The sequence below is a fragment of the Oryx dammah genome, unplaced genomic scaffold (assembly GCF_014754425.2).
Source record: "Oryx dammah isolate SB20612 unplaced genomic scaffold, SCBI_Odam_1.1 HiC_scaffold_3, whole genome shotgun sequence".
Taxonomy (NCBI): domain Eukaryota; kingdom Metazoa; phylum Chordata; class Mammalia; order Artiodactyla; family Bovidae; genus Oryx; species Oryx dammah.
This window is the reverse complement of record NW_024070187.1, coordinates 80,136,155-80,152,249: the sequence shown is the minus strand read 5'-3', so window position 1 is coordinate 80,152,249 and position 16,095 is coordinate 80,136,155. Positions and strand designations below refer to the sequence as shown.

The 16,095-nt window shown below is 34.0% G+C and overlaps 1 protein-coding gene across 1 annotated transcript in view; it reads left to right on the top strand.

The window, feature by feature from the left end:
- The window catches only part of LOC120861595 (ephrin type-A receptor 5), a 58,089-nt gene that overhangs the window by 34,896 nt on the left and 7,098 nt on the right, over positions 1-16,095 (top strand). Inside the window, exons 8-9 of the mRNA XM_040237319.1 lie at positions 5,176-5,369; positions 9,339-9,494. Coding sequence (XP_040093253.1) covers positions 5,176-5,369; positions 9,339-9,494 — 350 coding nt within the window. The remainder of the gene's footprint in view (positions 1-5,175; positions 5,370-9,338; positions 9,495-16,095) is intronic.

Sequence of the window (16,095 nt, the reverse complement as noted above, 5' to 3'; positions counted from 1 at the left end):
TAACAGAGAATTTTCAGAACATTTCCACCTGAATGAGATGGTGTTGGTAGCTTGCAGCTGACATAGAGGGAGTGTTTATATCAGATAAGTACGAAAATATTTGATTCATTATATTCTTTGCAGGCCAAGATGGAGAAGCTCTATACAGTCAGTAAAAACAAGACCTGCAGCTTATTGTGGCTCAGATCTTGAGCTCTTTATGCAAAATTCAGACTTAAATTTTAAAAAGTAGGGGAAACCACTAGGCCATTCGGGAGTTTGGAGTGTTAGTCGCTCAATCATGTCTGACTCTTTGTGATCCCACAGACTGTAGCCTGCCAGGCTCTTCTGTCCAGGCTCTTGCCTGGAATCCCCAGGCAAGAATACTAGAGTAGGTTGCCATTCCCTTCTCCAGAGGATCTTCCCGACCCAGGTACTGAACCTGGTCTCCTGCATTGCAGGCAGATTCTTTATTATCTGAGCAACAGTGAAGTTCCAGTCCCAGTTCAGTTCAGTTGCTTAGTCGTGTCTGACTCTTTGTGACCCTATGAATTGCAGCACACCAGGCCTCCTGTCCATCACCATCTCCCGGAGTTCACTCAAACTCAAGTCCATCGAGTCAGTGATGCCATCCAGCCATCTCATGCTCTGTTGTCCCCTTCTCCTCCTGCCCCGAATCCCTCCCAGCATCAGAGTCTTTTGCAAAGAGTCAACTCTTTGCATGAGGTGGCCAGAGTACTAGAGTTTCAGCTTTAGCATCATTCCTTCCAAAGAACACCCAGGTATGACCTAAATCAAATCCCTTACAATTAAACAGTGGAAGTGACGAGTAGATTCAAAGGATTAGATCTGATAGAGAGAGTGCCTGAAGAACTGTGGTTGAAAGTTCATAACATTGTACAGGAGGCGGTGATCAGACCATTCCCAAGAAAAAGAAATGCAAAAAGGCAAAGTGGTTGTCTGATGAGGCTTAAAATAGCTCAAGAAAAGAGAAGTGAAAGGCAAAGGAGAAAGGGAAAGATATAACCAACTGAATACAAAGTTCCAGAGAATAGCACAGAGAGATAAGAAAGCCTTCTTAAATGAACAATACAAAGAAACAGGAAAACAATAGAATAAAAAAGACTAGAGATCTCTTCAAGAAAATGGGAGATACCAAGGGAACATTTCATGGAAAGATGGGCTCAATAAAGGACAGAAATGGTATGGACCTGACAGAAGTAGAAGAGATTAAGAAAAGGTGGGAAGAATACATAGAAGAACTATACAAAAATAGTCTTAATGACCCAGTTAACCACAATTGTGTGGTCACTCACCTAGAGCCAGACATCCTGGAGTATGAAGTCAAGTGGACCTTAGGAAGCATTACTATGAACAAAGCTAGTCGGGGTGATGGAATTCCAGATGAGCTATTTCAAATCCTAAAAGATGATGCTGTTAAATTGTTGCACTCAATATGCTAGAAAATGTGGAAAACTCAGCAGTGGTTACAGGACTGGAAAAAGTCAGTTTTCATTTCAATCCAAAAGAAGGGCACTGCCAAAGAATATTCAAACTACTGGACAATTGCACGCATTTTGCATGCTAGTAAGGTTAGGCTCAAAATTCTTCAATACAGACTTCAACAGTATATGAACCAAAAACTACCAGATGTTCAAACTAGATTTAGAAAGGGCAAAGGAACCAGAGATCAAATTGCCAACATCCATTGTATCATAGAAAAAGCAAGGAAACTTTAAAAAAAAAAAAAAACTTTCTGCTTCATTGACTATGTGGATCACAACAAACTGTGGAAAATTCTTAAAGAGTTGGAGTATCAGACCACCTTACCTGTCTCCTGAGAAACCTGCGTTCAGGACAAGAAATGACAATTAGAATTGGACTTGGAAAAACTGACTGGTTCAAAATTGGGAAAGGAGTATTTCAAGGTTGTATATTGTCACCCTGCGCATTTAACTTCTATGCAGAGACATCATGTGAAATGCCAGGTTGAACAAAGTGAAGTGAAGAATGAAGATTACCGAGAGAAATACCAACAATCTCAGATATGTAGATGATACCACTCTAATGGCAAAAGTGAAGAGGAACTAAAGAGCCTCTGGATGAAGGTGAAAGAGGAGAGTGTAAAAGCTGGCTTAAAACTCAACATCCAAAAATCTAAGATCATGTCATCTGGTACCATCACTTCATCACAAACAGAAGGGGAAAAAGTGGAAACAGTAGCAGATTTTATTTTCTTAGGCTTCAAAATCATTACAACTGACTGCAGCCATGAAATTTTTTTAAAAAGCTTGCTCCTTTCAAGAAAAGCAATGACAAACTTAGTGTACTACAAAGCAGAGACATTATTTTGCCGACAAAGATGCTTATTGTCAAGCCTATGGTTTCTCCAGTAGTCATGTGTGGATATGAGAGTTGGACCATGAAGAAGATTGAACACTGAAGGGTTGATGCTTTCAAATTGTGGTACTGGTGAAGAGTGCCTTGGACAGCAAGAAGATCAAACCAGTCGCTGCTGAAGGAAATCAACCATGAATATTCATTGGAAGGACTGATGCTGAACCTGAAGCTCCAGTACTTTGGCCACCTGATGTGAAGAGCCGACTCATTGGAAAAGACCCAGATTCTGGAAAGATTGAAGGCAAAAAGAGAAGGTGACAGAGGATGAGATGGTTAGATAGCATTACTGACTCAATGGACATGAATTTGAGATAATGAAGGACAGGGAAGCCTGGCATGCTGCAGTTCATGGTATTGCAAAGAGTCAGATACGACTTAGCAACTGAACAACAACAACAAAGCAATGTTATAAATTCCCCTCAAGAAGAGAAAGTTGTTAAATATTTACCAGCCTGTCCTTATGTATGTGATAAGCTCACAGATCCTTTACTATGATGTGGATATTCTCGTTACATGATATGTTAGGTGTGAGTTCATGTTTGTGGATCAGGCATTCCAACCTGTGAATACTAGTTAGAGCTCTGTGGGTAGCAAAACAAACCATACCCAGAAAGGGTATATGTACGTGAAAGATGAACCCCTGATACTGCATGATGGAAAGGACCCAACAGAGTCACCACCAGATAATTACTGCCTTATCATAATAGTGCTCAGTGTTGGGGTTTATGTATTGGAAGGAGAGGCAGCATTCTTTAAATTGTGTTCAGACTGTTGATTTACATGTCAGGGCCAAGAAAATGCATAGCATGTGACGATATTTCGGAGATAGAAGTCTGAAATGGTGCCAGGTTGTCTGTAAGAATTCTGGCTATCTTTTTATTTATTTTGTATCTTTTCATTTGTTCACCTCAACCATGTATATTAAGAAATATAATCATAATAACCAAGTCAGTTCATTAAATTATGATTCATTGGCCATGCATTGTAAATTTTAATTCTGTTACATAGACATTATTAGAGAATAACCATTGTCCTTATAAACAATGTGGAATCTTATAATAAGCAAATTAATAAATGAACTTTCATAAATATAGGAGTGCAAATGGCACTTTTAATTTTTACTATTCATTTATTTGATCACTAGTGATAATTTCTCAGGATTGATTTAGCACTTTTTTCTTTTGTAAATTTTTGATTAGTACCTATTTCTTATTTGTTGTTTTATGATTTTACTTCTCAATACTGAGTGAAATTTAAAAACACTAGATATGTTAACTGTATGTTATAAATTTTTAAATATTTTCTACTATGATGTGCCTTTTAACTTTTTGTATTGTTTTTGAGTCAACTAAAGCAGTAGATGACTCTCAGAGTCCTTGAGTTCTTTTTATTTCTTTGCCTGAACTTAACTATTGGTGCTTCTCAGGAACCTTTATTTTGTGTCCTTCCCAGGGAGCTTTAAACTACACCCGACTTCAAGCTGTGACCAAGTGCTGATGACCCTCACATTCATATTATCAGCCCAAATATCTCCTGTACTCTAGCCAGATTCCTGCAAATTGCCATCTACAGTTGCCTAAACTTCAAATAAAACAAGCTCCAAATTATACCTGTCAACATATCCCACCCCCATAAATGTTCTTTCCTAAAATTAACAGCAAAAATCAACCAGCATGAAAGGCTTGAACTTGTTTTCTCTCAAAAATTTTCTCTACTAGCCCCTCTACCCGTGTGTTACAAATGTCTCTGAAATCTGCCATTTTATCTTCCTCCATCTGCCCCTGCTTTTGCTCAGATGCTGTTTCCTTTATAATTAGAAGACTGATTTCTCTCCAACCTTTCAAAATTGTCTTTATAAACTCTATATTCTAATCCTATTTTTTCTAATTGTCAGGTCAAATCTAAAGTGTTTATTGAAACAAACACTTAACAATCGTTAAGAAAATATTCAAATAGGATTTGAGAAATATGCTCATCATTATTGTTTTTTTATTTAAATATTGGTTTAAATATTAGAATTTAAATAATTGAATAACATATATATTATTGTTTGATAACATAAACAGTTCTTTTCTGGAGTTAGATATTTTGATGGCAGCAGCAACATTAAGAATGTTTTTGCTAAAAAAAAAAAAAACCTCACAATTAGACTGATACTCATATGTGTGGTTGCATTTAAAATCAATAATGTTTGTAATGCTGACACTACTAAACAGTTCTTCCAAATTCCCGACTGAAAACAGTAGATGATAATAAACAGCCAGACCTTAATATTGTTAAATGATACATGAGACAGTTATACTAATTTAGCCTTTGATTTATCCATCATTTGCCATCCAAAAGTCTGTTTAGAAGTAAAAATGTGCTTCTATTATTTTAAAAAATTTGGTTCTACACATAATTTTTCATTAAAAAGACATTAAATTTTCAGAGAAATCACTAAAAAAGTTAATCTCTATTTGATTCCAGAATGTGAGGATAAATAAAGCATGAACTATTTACCTTTATGTCAATTAATTTTATAAATCACTCTTTATCAAGATTTTAGGTAAAAATGATTACCATTTATTTTCTTTATCATAAGTGAGGAAAGCCTATCTTACATTGTATGATAGCCTATTATTTCTTTTCATCGTATTTTGCAGCAAAAAGAGTAATGGAAGGTGTTAGAGGCAGTGATGCTGGTTATTACTGCAAGAGTAAGAGTAAGGATGCAAGCTGAGCAGTGGGAAATTTCTCAAACTTCTGTATTTAATCTGTGGTGTTGGGGTACCCGTTCTCTTTCACTTTATGCAGGTGATTAAAGCCGTAGAGGAAGGCTACCGTCTGCCAAGCCCCATGGACTGCCCTGCTGCTCTTTACCAATTAATGCTGGATTGCTGGCAGAAAGATCGAAATAGCAGGCCCAAGTTCGAAGAAATTGTCAACATGTTGGACAAGCTGATCCGTAACCCAAGTAGCTTGAAGACACTGGTTAATGCATCAAGCAGGTACAAGGCCAGACTGGGGAGATTTTTCTGAATATTGCAAATTCAGATTAATGCCACAGATATCAATTTAATAAAATTATTTTTGTACACATACTAGCCTATGAACCTATATTACACTAACTTATTTGAATATGGTTTTTGCATAATATTCTTTACATGAATGAAATATAAACAATTAAATTATACTTAAAAACACCTATACTTAATCTAATAGTGTAACCTACCAGTTTCAGATAAAGGTTAACTGCAGTCAAACTCAGGTAATATTTTTTAAAAATCCCCAAATATATGTACTCTCCAGTGCTTTGAACCCCACATAGGTTTGAATGGGGAAATAAGATTATAAGATTGCAGGAAAAAGCCAGTTAATCACTGATAAAATTTTAAATCAGAAATATATAACAATTACTCTTGATTTCCTTAGCTAGATTTCTCAACCTGTCATATTCTATAAACATCAACAACTTCTTAAGAGACTCTTTCCCCTTATACAGTTGAGTATAGATATTTGAATAATCATTTACTGTGTAGTTTGAACAAGACTTGAAACTAATAAATGAGTAATCTTGTGAAAAAAACTTGTGTGAGCAAATGAGTATTTTTTAAACTTTTCTGAATGCATGTAAATGCATTTAAACAGTGTTACCTTATATATAGAATTCTTAACTCGTTTACTTGAAAAATTACAAATTGTCCTCTCAAAAAGTATATCATTTTGATTACATACTAAGAAATATACCAGATTATTATTTTCATTATATATAAGGCAGTTATCGTTCTCTACAAGAAAAGGTATCCTGCTGGTAGCTGAATTGACTGCCCATAGTATGAACCAAAGGAGAAACAATTTATTGATAAAGTTACATAAGCTCTGTGACTCTGGTATAAACATTTGTTTACTAGACAAAGAGTCATTTTTAAATACAAATGAGGAATGAATCTTCAAACTCTGTTCAGGCATCATTAGCTTTCTGTGGTAGCAAATGGAGAATGCATCTTAGAGATCACTCCTTATGTTATTCCCAAAATAACTGCTTTTAATTTGTTTTTTGTCATCTAAAATATTGTGTTTCTCTCTAGTTGTTTGAATTATGTTATCACAAATTGATGTAAGGAAAGGAAATCATAAAGAGAATTTTAAGTTCTAAATTGTATTAATTTCGATATCATCATTACAGGTTGAGAGCAGTTGAAAAATTTCCAACAAAATTTCATACTACCTTATATATGTATTACATAGAATTCAACTTGCTAGATTTCATTTTAACAGATTTAGCTTAAGACTCTATGGCCAACCTTCTGTATGGGGGGATGCAGAGGGCTGACTCTACTACATCATTTTATATAAGAAACTTGAGCATCCATGGATTTGGGTATTAACTGGGTGGAGGGCCGGTCCTGCAATCAATCAGCTGCAGATAGTAGGGGGAGGGCTGTATCATTCTCTACCTGATTTTTTTTTTAATTTAAATTTATTTATTTTAATTGGAGGCTAATTACTTTACAATATTGTATTGGTTTTGCCATACATCAACATGAATCTGCCACGGGTGTATACGTGTTCCCAATCCTGAACCCCCCTCCCACCTCCCTCCCCATACCATCCCTCTGGGTCATCCCAGTGCACCAGCCCCAAGCATCCAGTATCCTGCATCAAACCTAGACTGGCGATTCGTTTCTTATATGATATTATACATGTTTCAATGCCATTCTCCCAAATCATCCCACCCTCTCCCTCTCCCACAGAGTCCAAAAGACTGTTCTATACATCTGTGTCTCTTTTGCTGTCTTGCATACAGGGTTATCGTTACCATCTTTCTAAATTCCATATGTATGTGTTAGTATACTGTATTGGTATTTTTCTTTCTGCCTTACTTCACTCTGTATAATCGCCTCCAGTTTCATCCACCTCATTAGAACTGATTTTTTATTCATTCATCTACAAGTCCTGGTTCTCAAAGATGTTTGTTCCTGATTCACTGTCTCTTTCTCTCTGTTCCCACACATGTCACAAAATTAGGTGAACTGAGTAACCATGTAGATGATATTCAAATATTTCTCAATACCTTAAAATTTTCTCCTTCAATGATTTTGGTCTCTAACCCACCTTGGACTCTTTTTCATAGTCATATTCTAGACTTTGCTATTACCCCAGATTGCATCTCTTCTATTATCTCAATTTCAAGATCTTGTTTCTCCAAATTCAACAAATCTTTGACTCTACTGTTTATTGACTACAAATTACTACAATGCATCTATTTATTTATCCAATAAATATTCATGTGTGTATTCTCTCTCAGACTGTGGGCTAGGTGCTGAGTATGCAGAAATGAGCAACAAACTCTTGCGGGAGAGAGAGATGAAATAAAATAAAAAGTTAAAAAAAAAAAACACTTTAGTTTTAGAGTGGAGAGTGAGAGTAAAATTTAGCAGAATAACTATAAGCTAATGTGCTTGTGCAGATAAGACATGATGATGTCTTGAAGTAATTTGGTGGCAGAGAGAAGTGGTCAAATTTGCAATATATTGAAAGCAGAATAGATAAGAAACACAATTATAGATTGTGAAAGGACTGAAGACAAGGAAGGAGCAGTTGTATCATAGACTATAAGAAGGAGGGCTTCAGGAGGAACTAGATGTGTAGAAGATGAGTAGTGTGGTGTTGGACATGTTGTGATTAGAATCCCAAGATCTGTGGAGTCATGAAGTAGACATGTGAGTATATGAGTGACTTAGGCAGGAGATAAAAATCAGAGAAAAATAGATGCTGTTTGAAGCATGCAAGTGGGTAAAACTCCCCAAAGTTAAGTTATAGCCTGAGTAGATAAGATGTAGGCCCATGTCCTGGCTCCCTCCAAATTCTAAAGTCAAACAGAAGAGCAAGCAAAGGAGACTGAAGAGAAGCATACCATGTTATAAAAGCCACAAAAGAAAGAATAGTGATTCAAAAAAGGTTGAGATAAGGTAAGATTACAAGAGGAAGATGGTAGTAGTGGTGATTGTTGAATGTTTCTGAGAGGTTAGTCATCTGACCTATTGGAAAATCTTCACACATTTTGACATAATTGAGATCATTATTCACCTTAACCAGAGAAATTTTTATATAATTGGTTTGGAAGAAACTACATCAAAGTAGGTTGAAGTATAAATGGGATGTGAGAAAGTACAGAGAACATGGGTGGAAAGAAAGGTATTTGTCCTGTACTAATGGCTGAAATGTACTGAAGTAAAGTCCCACTGATGGACATTTAAATTGCTTTTGATATTTCTTTTTTTTTTTTTTGATGTATGAATACATATAATGTGTGCATGTATTTTTTACTATTTTCCTGATTATTTCCTTAGGATACATTTCCAGAAATCATCATAATCATTTCATATATTATTGGTCAAGGAGTGTAAATTTAATATAGTTAAGAGCATCACATAGTTTGATTAATTCTATTTTGTTTTCTCATGTATTAATATTAAGGGTTACATATTGCTTTCCAGTTCTACTACTCCTAGGTGAATTAACAAGCACTCCTATGTAAGAGCATAAAATAAAGGATAACTCATTTCTGGTCTTGTAGGAAATAAGATTAAATGAGTACAAGTTTCTCTAGTGAAGGCTAGAAGCAATTGACTTTACACAAATTATCCTACATCTCTCTATTTGGTAGCATTTTCTGTATTTTACAAACAAAACCGCAATAGGAAATAAATACATCTAAATTACTAACATGGAATTTTTATCTAATGTTTTGTATTAAAGAAAATTCAGTTATCAAACCATTATAAGTCATTGTTAACTATGATAGAAAAAATCTGAATAGGCTGATTTTTGCATTCTGTTTTTTGAATTATTTTCTTCCTTGTTAGCATTTGTATATTTTTCTCCCATAAATATACTTATAAACTCAAAGATCCATTGGTAATGAGTTAATATTACAATAAAAATTTTTAATATTTGTGTTTCTTGTGTTTTAGAGTATCTAATTTATTGTCAGAACATGGCTCACTGGGATCTGGGGCCTACAGATCAGTAGGTGACTGGCTAGAAGCAATCAAAATGGGCCGATATACAGAGATTTTCATGGAAAATGGATACAGTTCAATGGACGCTGTGGCTCAGGTGACCTTGGAGTGAGTAATTTTTCTGATAATTTTTACATAATTGATGGGGCGAGAAAAATTGTTCAGAGACCAATCTGGATGAGATCAAGGGAAATCAGTTAACCTTTGTCCGTGTGTGGCAGCTTTCAAGGAAGTGTCTTCATTTATAGCCTGTATTGTTACCAACTGCATGATTGATGCTACTTGTAGCCAGTATCTTTGCTTCTTTGCTTCAAACAAATAGCATTTGAGTATTTGATTGATTGGAATAACATCTTGGCAAAATACTGGTACTTTGTGTTGTAGAAAAGATGTTTTCTTGACAAAGTTTTTCTACTGATACTTGTGTTATATGAATGTAAATACAAAACAAACTGTAAGCACAATTGGTGCTGCTAGCCCAATAACAACAAAACATACTCTTAAGTTTTGGCTTTGATGAATACCCAGATAACAACAGCTTAAACAAAGCTTCCTGGGCAGGAATCTCATCCCGTTTACTCTATAAGTGGTGCATCTTATATTCTTACAATCCAAGGGTATATTAGATCCTGCTTCGATTTTTGTTATTTGGTACAATCTCAGTGGAAACCAATTGTGCCCTCTTCTGTTTGCACGTTTAAGATAAAATCTATCAAATCTTATTATGTAAAAATCACTAGAGTTAAAAATTGAATTCTTTAAGGTTGTAAGTTGTTTGTATTTTATTATATACTCTGTACGTGTAATTATTTTAGCCTAATATTTGTAATTTGTGAAAACTAACTGTTGTTATGGTGGTTACATCTGGATTACATTAACAAAAATGATGTTTTAACCTATGAAAATAATAATAACAGTTCAAATTGCCTACACATTCAAAGGTTAAAATATTGTTGTAAGTTTTAAAGCATGGTAGAACTTTCTAAAGCACTAAACCACAGTCTTTCTTCCGTTACATCACATAAGGTGAACACTGAGCACGTGGTTCTCACCATTTCTACTCTGGCATTCTCTGGTTCATTGAACTCACTGCCTATCCACAGAAAAGGTAACAGGGTACCATCACTGATCACCAATTAATGTCACTTTCTCAGAATTTCTCTTCTTCGTAACTATAACTAAAAGGACCTAAAATCACCACTCAGCTAGCTATCTTAATTTATTGAATATCATTCTCACCATCACCACTAGATCATATCTACTTGAGAGCACATATACTTTGCCCATTATTTCTTTAGACACTCGAAAAACTCATTAGTACTATATTTGAAATAGTAAACAAAAAATTTTATTGATAATTTAAAACTATTTTTACATGATTGCTATTTAATTTTTCAGTAAAAATGGTCATTTTAATTTATTAAAGTCATTTGTCATTTTATATTAAAATGATGCTGTAGGTATTTCTTCTACCCAATGTCAGATTACTTGTAAATATGTAATAAAACTATTTGCATTAAACCATGTCTCTCTTTTTATTAAAATAGCACATATATGTGTATATATTTACATCCACTACTTTTTTGTTTCTCCTTAACAGAATAGTTATAATCACTAATAATGGCTTTTGCATTAATTCCTCTGTTTTACTTTCATTGGGGCCCCCAAATACTATAAATATGTTAAATATTTTACATTATGGTTTCACGTTTTATTATGTCTAATAATTCTTTTCCCTTTTGTTTCAAAACTCTCTCATTTTGTATGTTTTCTTTCAAGACTTAATAGCTTCTTCTCTCATCTTGTGATGGTCTGAAACTCGCTTCTATTTTCCTATATTTTTGTCTGGTCAAATCTCTACATGGTTCAGTTTCTTCCCTCTCTGTTGCTTTGATAGCATGTTGCCTTCTGTACTGCCTCCTTTCATATATTCTATGTTTTAATTTATTTACTCTGACCTAAGAATAAGGTGAAATTAAGAGACTTACCAACATCTTCCTGTTCAGAGAATGTTGGCCTCAGTGTGTCAATTGCTTCAGTTTCCTGGGACTTTAAATACCACATTCCTTACGAGGAACTGAGCCAGCCAAACTTAAACTTAAGTGAAGCCGATTTATTGGAGAGTCCAACACATGTCTTCTTGTTTATTGTATTTCGACCACATTTTCCCCCTATTATAAGACCATATTTATCAAAATGTTATGTTAAATAACTCACAGAAGAATGAGTAATCAGTTACTTGTTTGGTCAAGAATATAAAAAAAGATTATATGTGCATTTTGCTTGCTCTTGACCAAAAGAAAAAAAAAAAAGCCAGTCATTATTAAAGACTATGGCAAAGGAACTAAAATATTAGTAAAGACAAAGACAAACTCTTAAATAGTTAAAGATTTATTTCTACGTGGTCTTTGTTGTTGTTTAGTCACTAGGCCCATGTCTAAATAATAATTTTATATAGCCTTTATAAACTATAATGAAATAAAATATACCAGTATTATTGCCAGCATATAATTTTGAAACTGAGAACTGGAAGAATATATTCATACTTGTAAAAAATGCTTAGAAAAAAGTTAAAATTAATTAATATAAAACAAAATACCAAACTGCCATATACATACATAAGAAAAATATATTATTAATATAATTTGTGCCATCAAATTTGTTCTCATGATGGATTTTGAATAAGGAAGAGGAAACAATTATAATTTTTCAGAACCACATACTTTAGTGAAAATTTCCTTCATAGAAGTTTAATTTTATTTATGTTTTTTTGGCCAGCACTTATACATAAGGCTTGATGTGGAATAGAAATGAAATATTTTAAGAACTTAGAGTTAAAATGTATTCAACAAAAGTGGCTTTCACCTTCAGATGTTTCTGTCTGCTGTTCTCTGTGCCTAAACTTGGCTGTTCTGTGTGTGGTACTCATATGACAACAATTGTTGTAGCAGCAATGATACAATCTGTACTATGGTGTTTAAGTGCAGGGAGTTATGGTCTTCAGGGGGATCTGTGAGCTTGAGGTGAGTTGCACATTGAATCCAAATACTGGAATTAAGGACAGTATCACAGCTGTTTTTTAAACTTTTTGTTAGATCAGTACTGTCAACTTTTGATTATTCAGAAAATGAATAAAATCCAATAAACTTTATTATACCAATCGTGTATAAGCTGAAACAATTCCTATTTACTTATTTATTTATTAAATTGAGGTCTTAAAATATTAAAATTAAGTGTCACAAATCTAGAGCCAAAATTTGTGCCCACTAACTCAAATGGAGAATTCCATGGACTGTATGGTCCATGGGGTTGCAAAGAGTCGGACACGACTAAGCGACTTTCACTTTTACTTTCAACTCAAATTTAACTTATGATAAAGTCATTGAACTGAACTGAACTGAAAGTCATTATGCATAATTTATTATATGCCTAAAGAACACATATGAGTACTTACTATCCTCCGTGTTCTGCTTAAGCTAAAACATCCAGTGTAAGCCTCACAACTCGATGGACATGAGTTTGAGTGAACTCCGGGAGTTGGTGATGGACAGGGAGGCCTAGCCTGCTGCAATTCATGGGTCGCAAAGAGTCGGACACGACTGAGCGACTGAACTGAACTGAACTGAACTGAAATGAACCCTCACAAGGTCTCATCCACTGAAAGTTATAGCCAGGTCATCGTTAAGTCCTCCTTTGCCAAGATATATGTATATACCTTGTACAGTACATATTTAATGATTATCAGGATTCTTTGAAGTGACCCAAAAAATCCCAAATATACAATTGTATCATAAAACTGTGACAATAAGAATAAACACTGACATTTAGTGAATGTTCATTAACCTCTCTTCTCCCTTCTCCTATCCAGCCTGTGTTGGTGGGGCTAAGTACCAGTGATATGGCTAAAAGATGTGTAAAGCAGAAGGGAGAAGAATGTAAGGGAACATTTCCTCTATCAGTGGATGAATTACATCCTGAATAATCAAGAGTTGGCTCCAACATCAACTAAACCTCTTGTTTAGTTTCTACTTTTCATTCTCCAATTTAACACCATAATACCAGTGTTTTCCATTATTTTATATTAAGAAATAACATTTGAAAAAAAGACTGGAATGTTGTCACAACAAGAGCAATTCATTATATTTACAGCTTTTCTAAAACTAATCGTGTTTTGTTGACAAAATTAAAACTTTTTTATGTAACAATATTAGTTGATCATGTTTAGATTCATAAGCCTATGCTAACATTTAGTTTATCATCATTAAGTTGGTTTTGGGTATTACTTAAGATTACACGTGGTCATGATAAAATTAGTATCATATATGTAAAGGGGACACACCTAAAACTTTCCCTTGCTACAAAAACTCCTATATAGATAAATAAAATGAGTAAAATAACATTTTCAAGTATTTTTTTCAAAAATAGTTATAGAGTAGCACCTTTATCATGTAATGGAAAATATTTTTATTTTTTATCAAATTTCTACATTATTACTGTTAAATAGACCATTTAACAGGTGCTTTACGAAGTAAAATGGAAATTATTGGAAATCACAAAAATGTGAGACAAAGCTACATGAAGGAAAATACCATAATGTATTTATCAATATTGGAATAAAGTTACTTAACGTTTACAGGAAACATTTTCCTAATACCTTTTTAATTCTCATTTGTAATTTTAGTAGGAAAACATTAAATGGAATTTTTAAAGAAATAACTTTGCTCCTGAGAACAGATTTAACTGCATGAATAATCTTGGTTTTCCCCACATGTTTAAAATCACATTGTATAAATGTACATTGCATGCGTTATAATCATGCTACTTTCTAAATCTCTGCACATTAATTTGACAGCTTTTGAAATGACAGGTCAGACCTCAAAAACAGCATTCTATTAAAGACACATAATTTATGGCAGTATGTAAAACTGAGTGCTGTATTTTCATAATTCCATTTATCCCATGGAAAGAGGTGTAGATAGAGGTGGGAGGTGAAATGTAAGAAGAGAGAGAAGGATAGAGAATTTCACTGGTCTGAAATTCTGTATGAATGTTAAGGGATTATCAGGTCATAAGATGACCCTAAATAAAATTTTATGCTTGGGAAAATTTAAACAAATTTAACTTAACATCTAGATATATTAAATGTTCTGAAAAAGGTCAGGTTTTATTTGCCTATAAACACAAACTCTGTAACTGTATTAATCAAATACAACTCCTTAAAATATTCATTCTTTAGCATGATATAGATGTTATGAAAAATGTAAATTCCCAAAGCACTGAACCAGATTCTTTCTTGTGGTTATTTGCAGAGAATAAAGTTATATTTACATATATTAACAGATTAAGACTGGATTTAAGACTGCCATATGGATTCTGCAGTTTATGTATATATTGAATCAGTACTTTCAAACCTTTGTCAGAATCACATGTAGCTTTATAAAACATATGATAAAACATATGTTTTAAACTTTATTTCAAGTTCTAATTACTTACATCCTCTAGTAGAGATTGACTGCTTTCAGGTTAAGAAATTTTATCCCCTTTTCTCCTGACTTAAGTCCAAAAGTTGGTAGTGAGCACCCATAAATTGTCTTCATAATTCATAATACATGTTACATGTGGAAATATGACAGTGTTAATTAGCCCATAACTGTAGTTGCCATGAAGTATAGACTGGATTACCATAGATTCAGTCAAATAATCATATGTTTTGTTTCCTTCATTAGATATCTTCTTTGTTTTGGAATTCTGGATATTTGATGTTATATATACAGATTTCTCATTTCACAGATTAATAAACATTTGCATGTAATTTAAAGTTCTTTGCTCAATATTATATCTCAGAGAAATGAGAAATTCTTTTCTCATCCATAAAAGGAAATTAACAAAAATCTATATCATGTTGCTTATATATTTTTCTAGCGTATAGGAAGAGGACATCTTGTTACATATTTTATTATATTTATTGCAATGCTTCTTAACCAGGGGAGATTTTTCCACTCAAGGGACACTTTGCAATGTCTGGGGACATTTTGTCTTGTTATGACAAAGGGCCAGTGGCCATCCAGTATTTCTGGTATTTAGTGGGACCAGGTAAGGCATGCTGGTAGATGTCCTTCAGTGCACAAGGTAGCCCCTACAAACAAAGAATTATTCAGCCTGCAATGTTAATAGGGGTGGGGCAAGGCTCAGAAACCCTGATTTAATTGAAAAAAGACAAGATTAAACTCAAATCTCTTTTGTTCCTATGTTAGTCTGCCATTAGCTGCTTTACAATCTATTCATGACTAGTGAAAGTCATTCAGTCATGTCTGACTCTTTGCAACCCCATGGTCTGTACAGTCCATGGGATTCTCCAAGCCAGAATACTCGAGTGGGTAGCCATTCTCTTCTCCAGGGAATCTTCCCAACCCAGGAATCAAACCCAGGTCTCCCTCATTGCAGGCAGATTCTTTACCAGCTGAGCCACCAAAGAAGCCCATTCATAATTAACAATAGTGATTTTGTTTAAACTGAAATTTTACTAGTTTTTAAGTTTTGTTGATGATTGTCTTCCTTGCCTCATTATTCTTAATTTTATTATACTCTGGTGTCTTGTAGCTATAATAGTTTCTAAATTAAATGTTTCACATTTACATTCAAAGAAAGAAATATTTCCACCGTAAGTGTTCATTGATTTTTCTTTAGCTATTTGCCATTTGCTTAAACT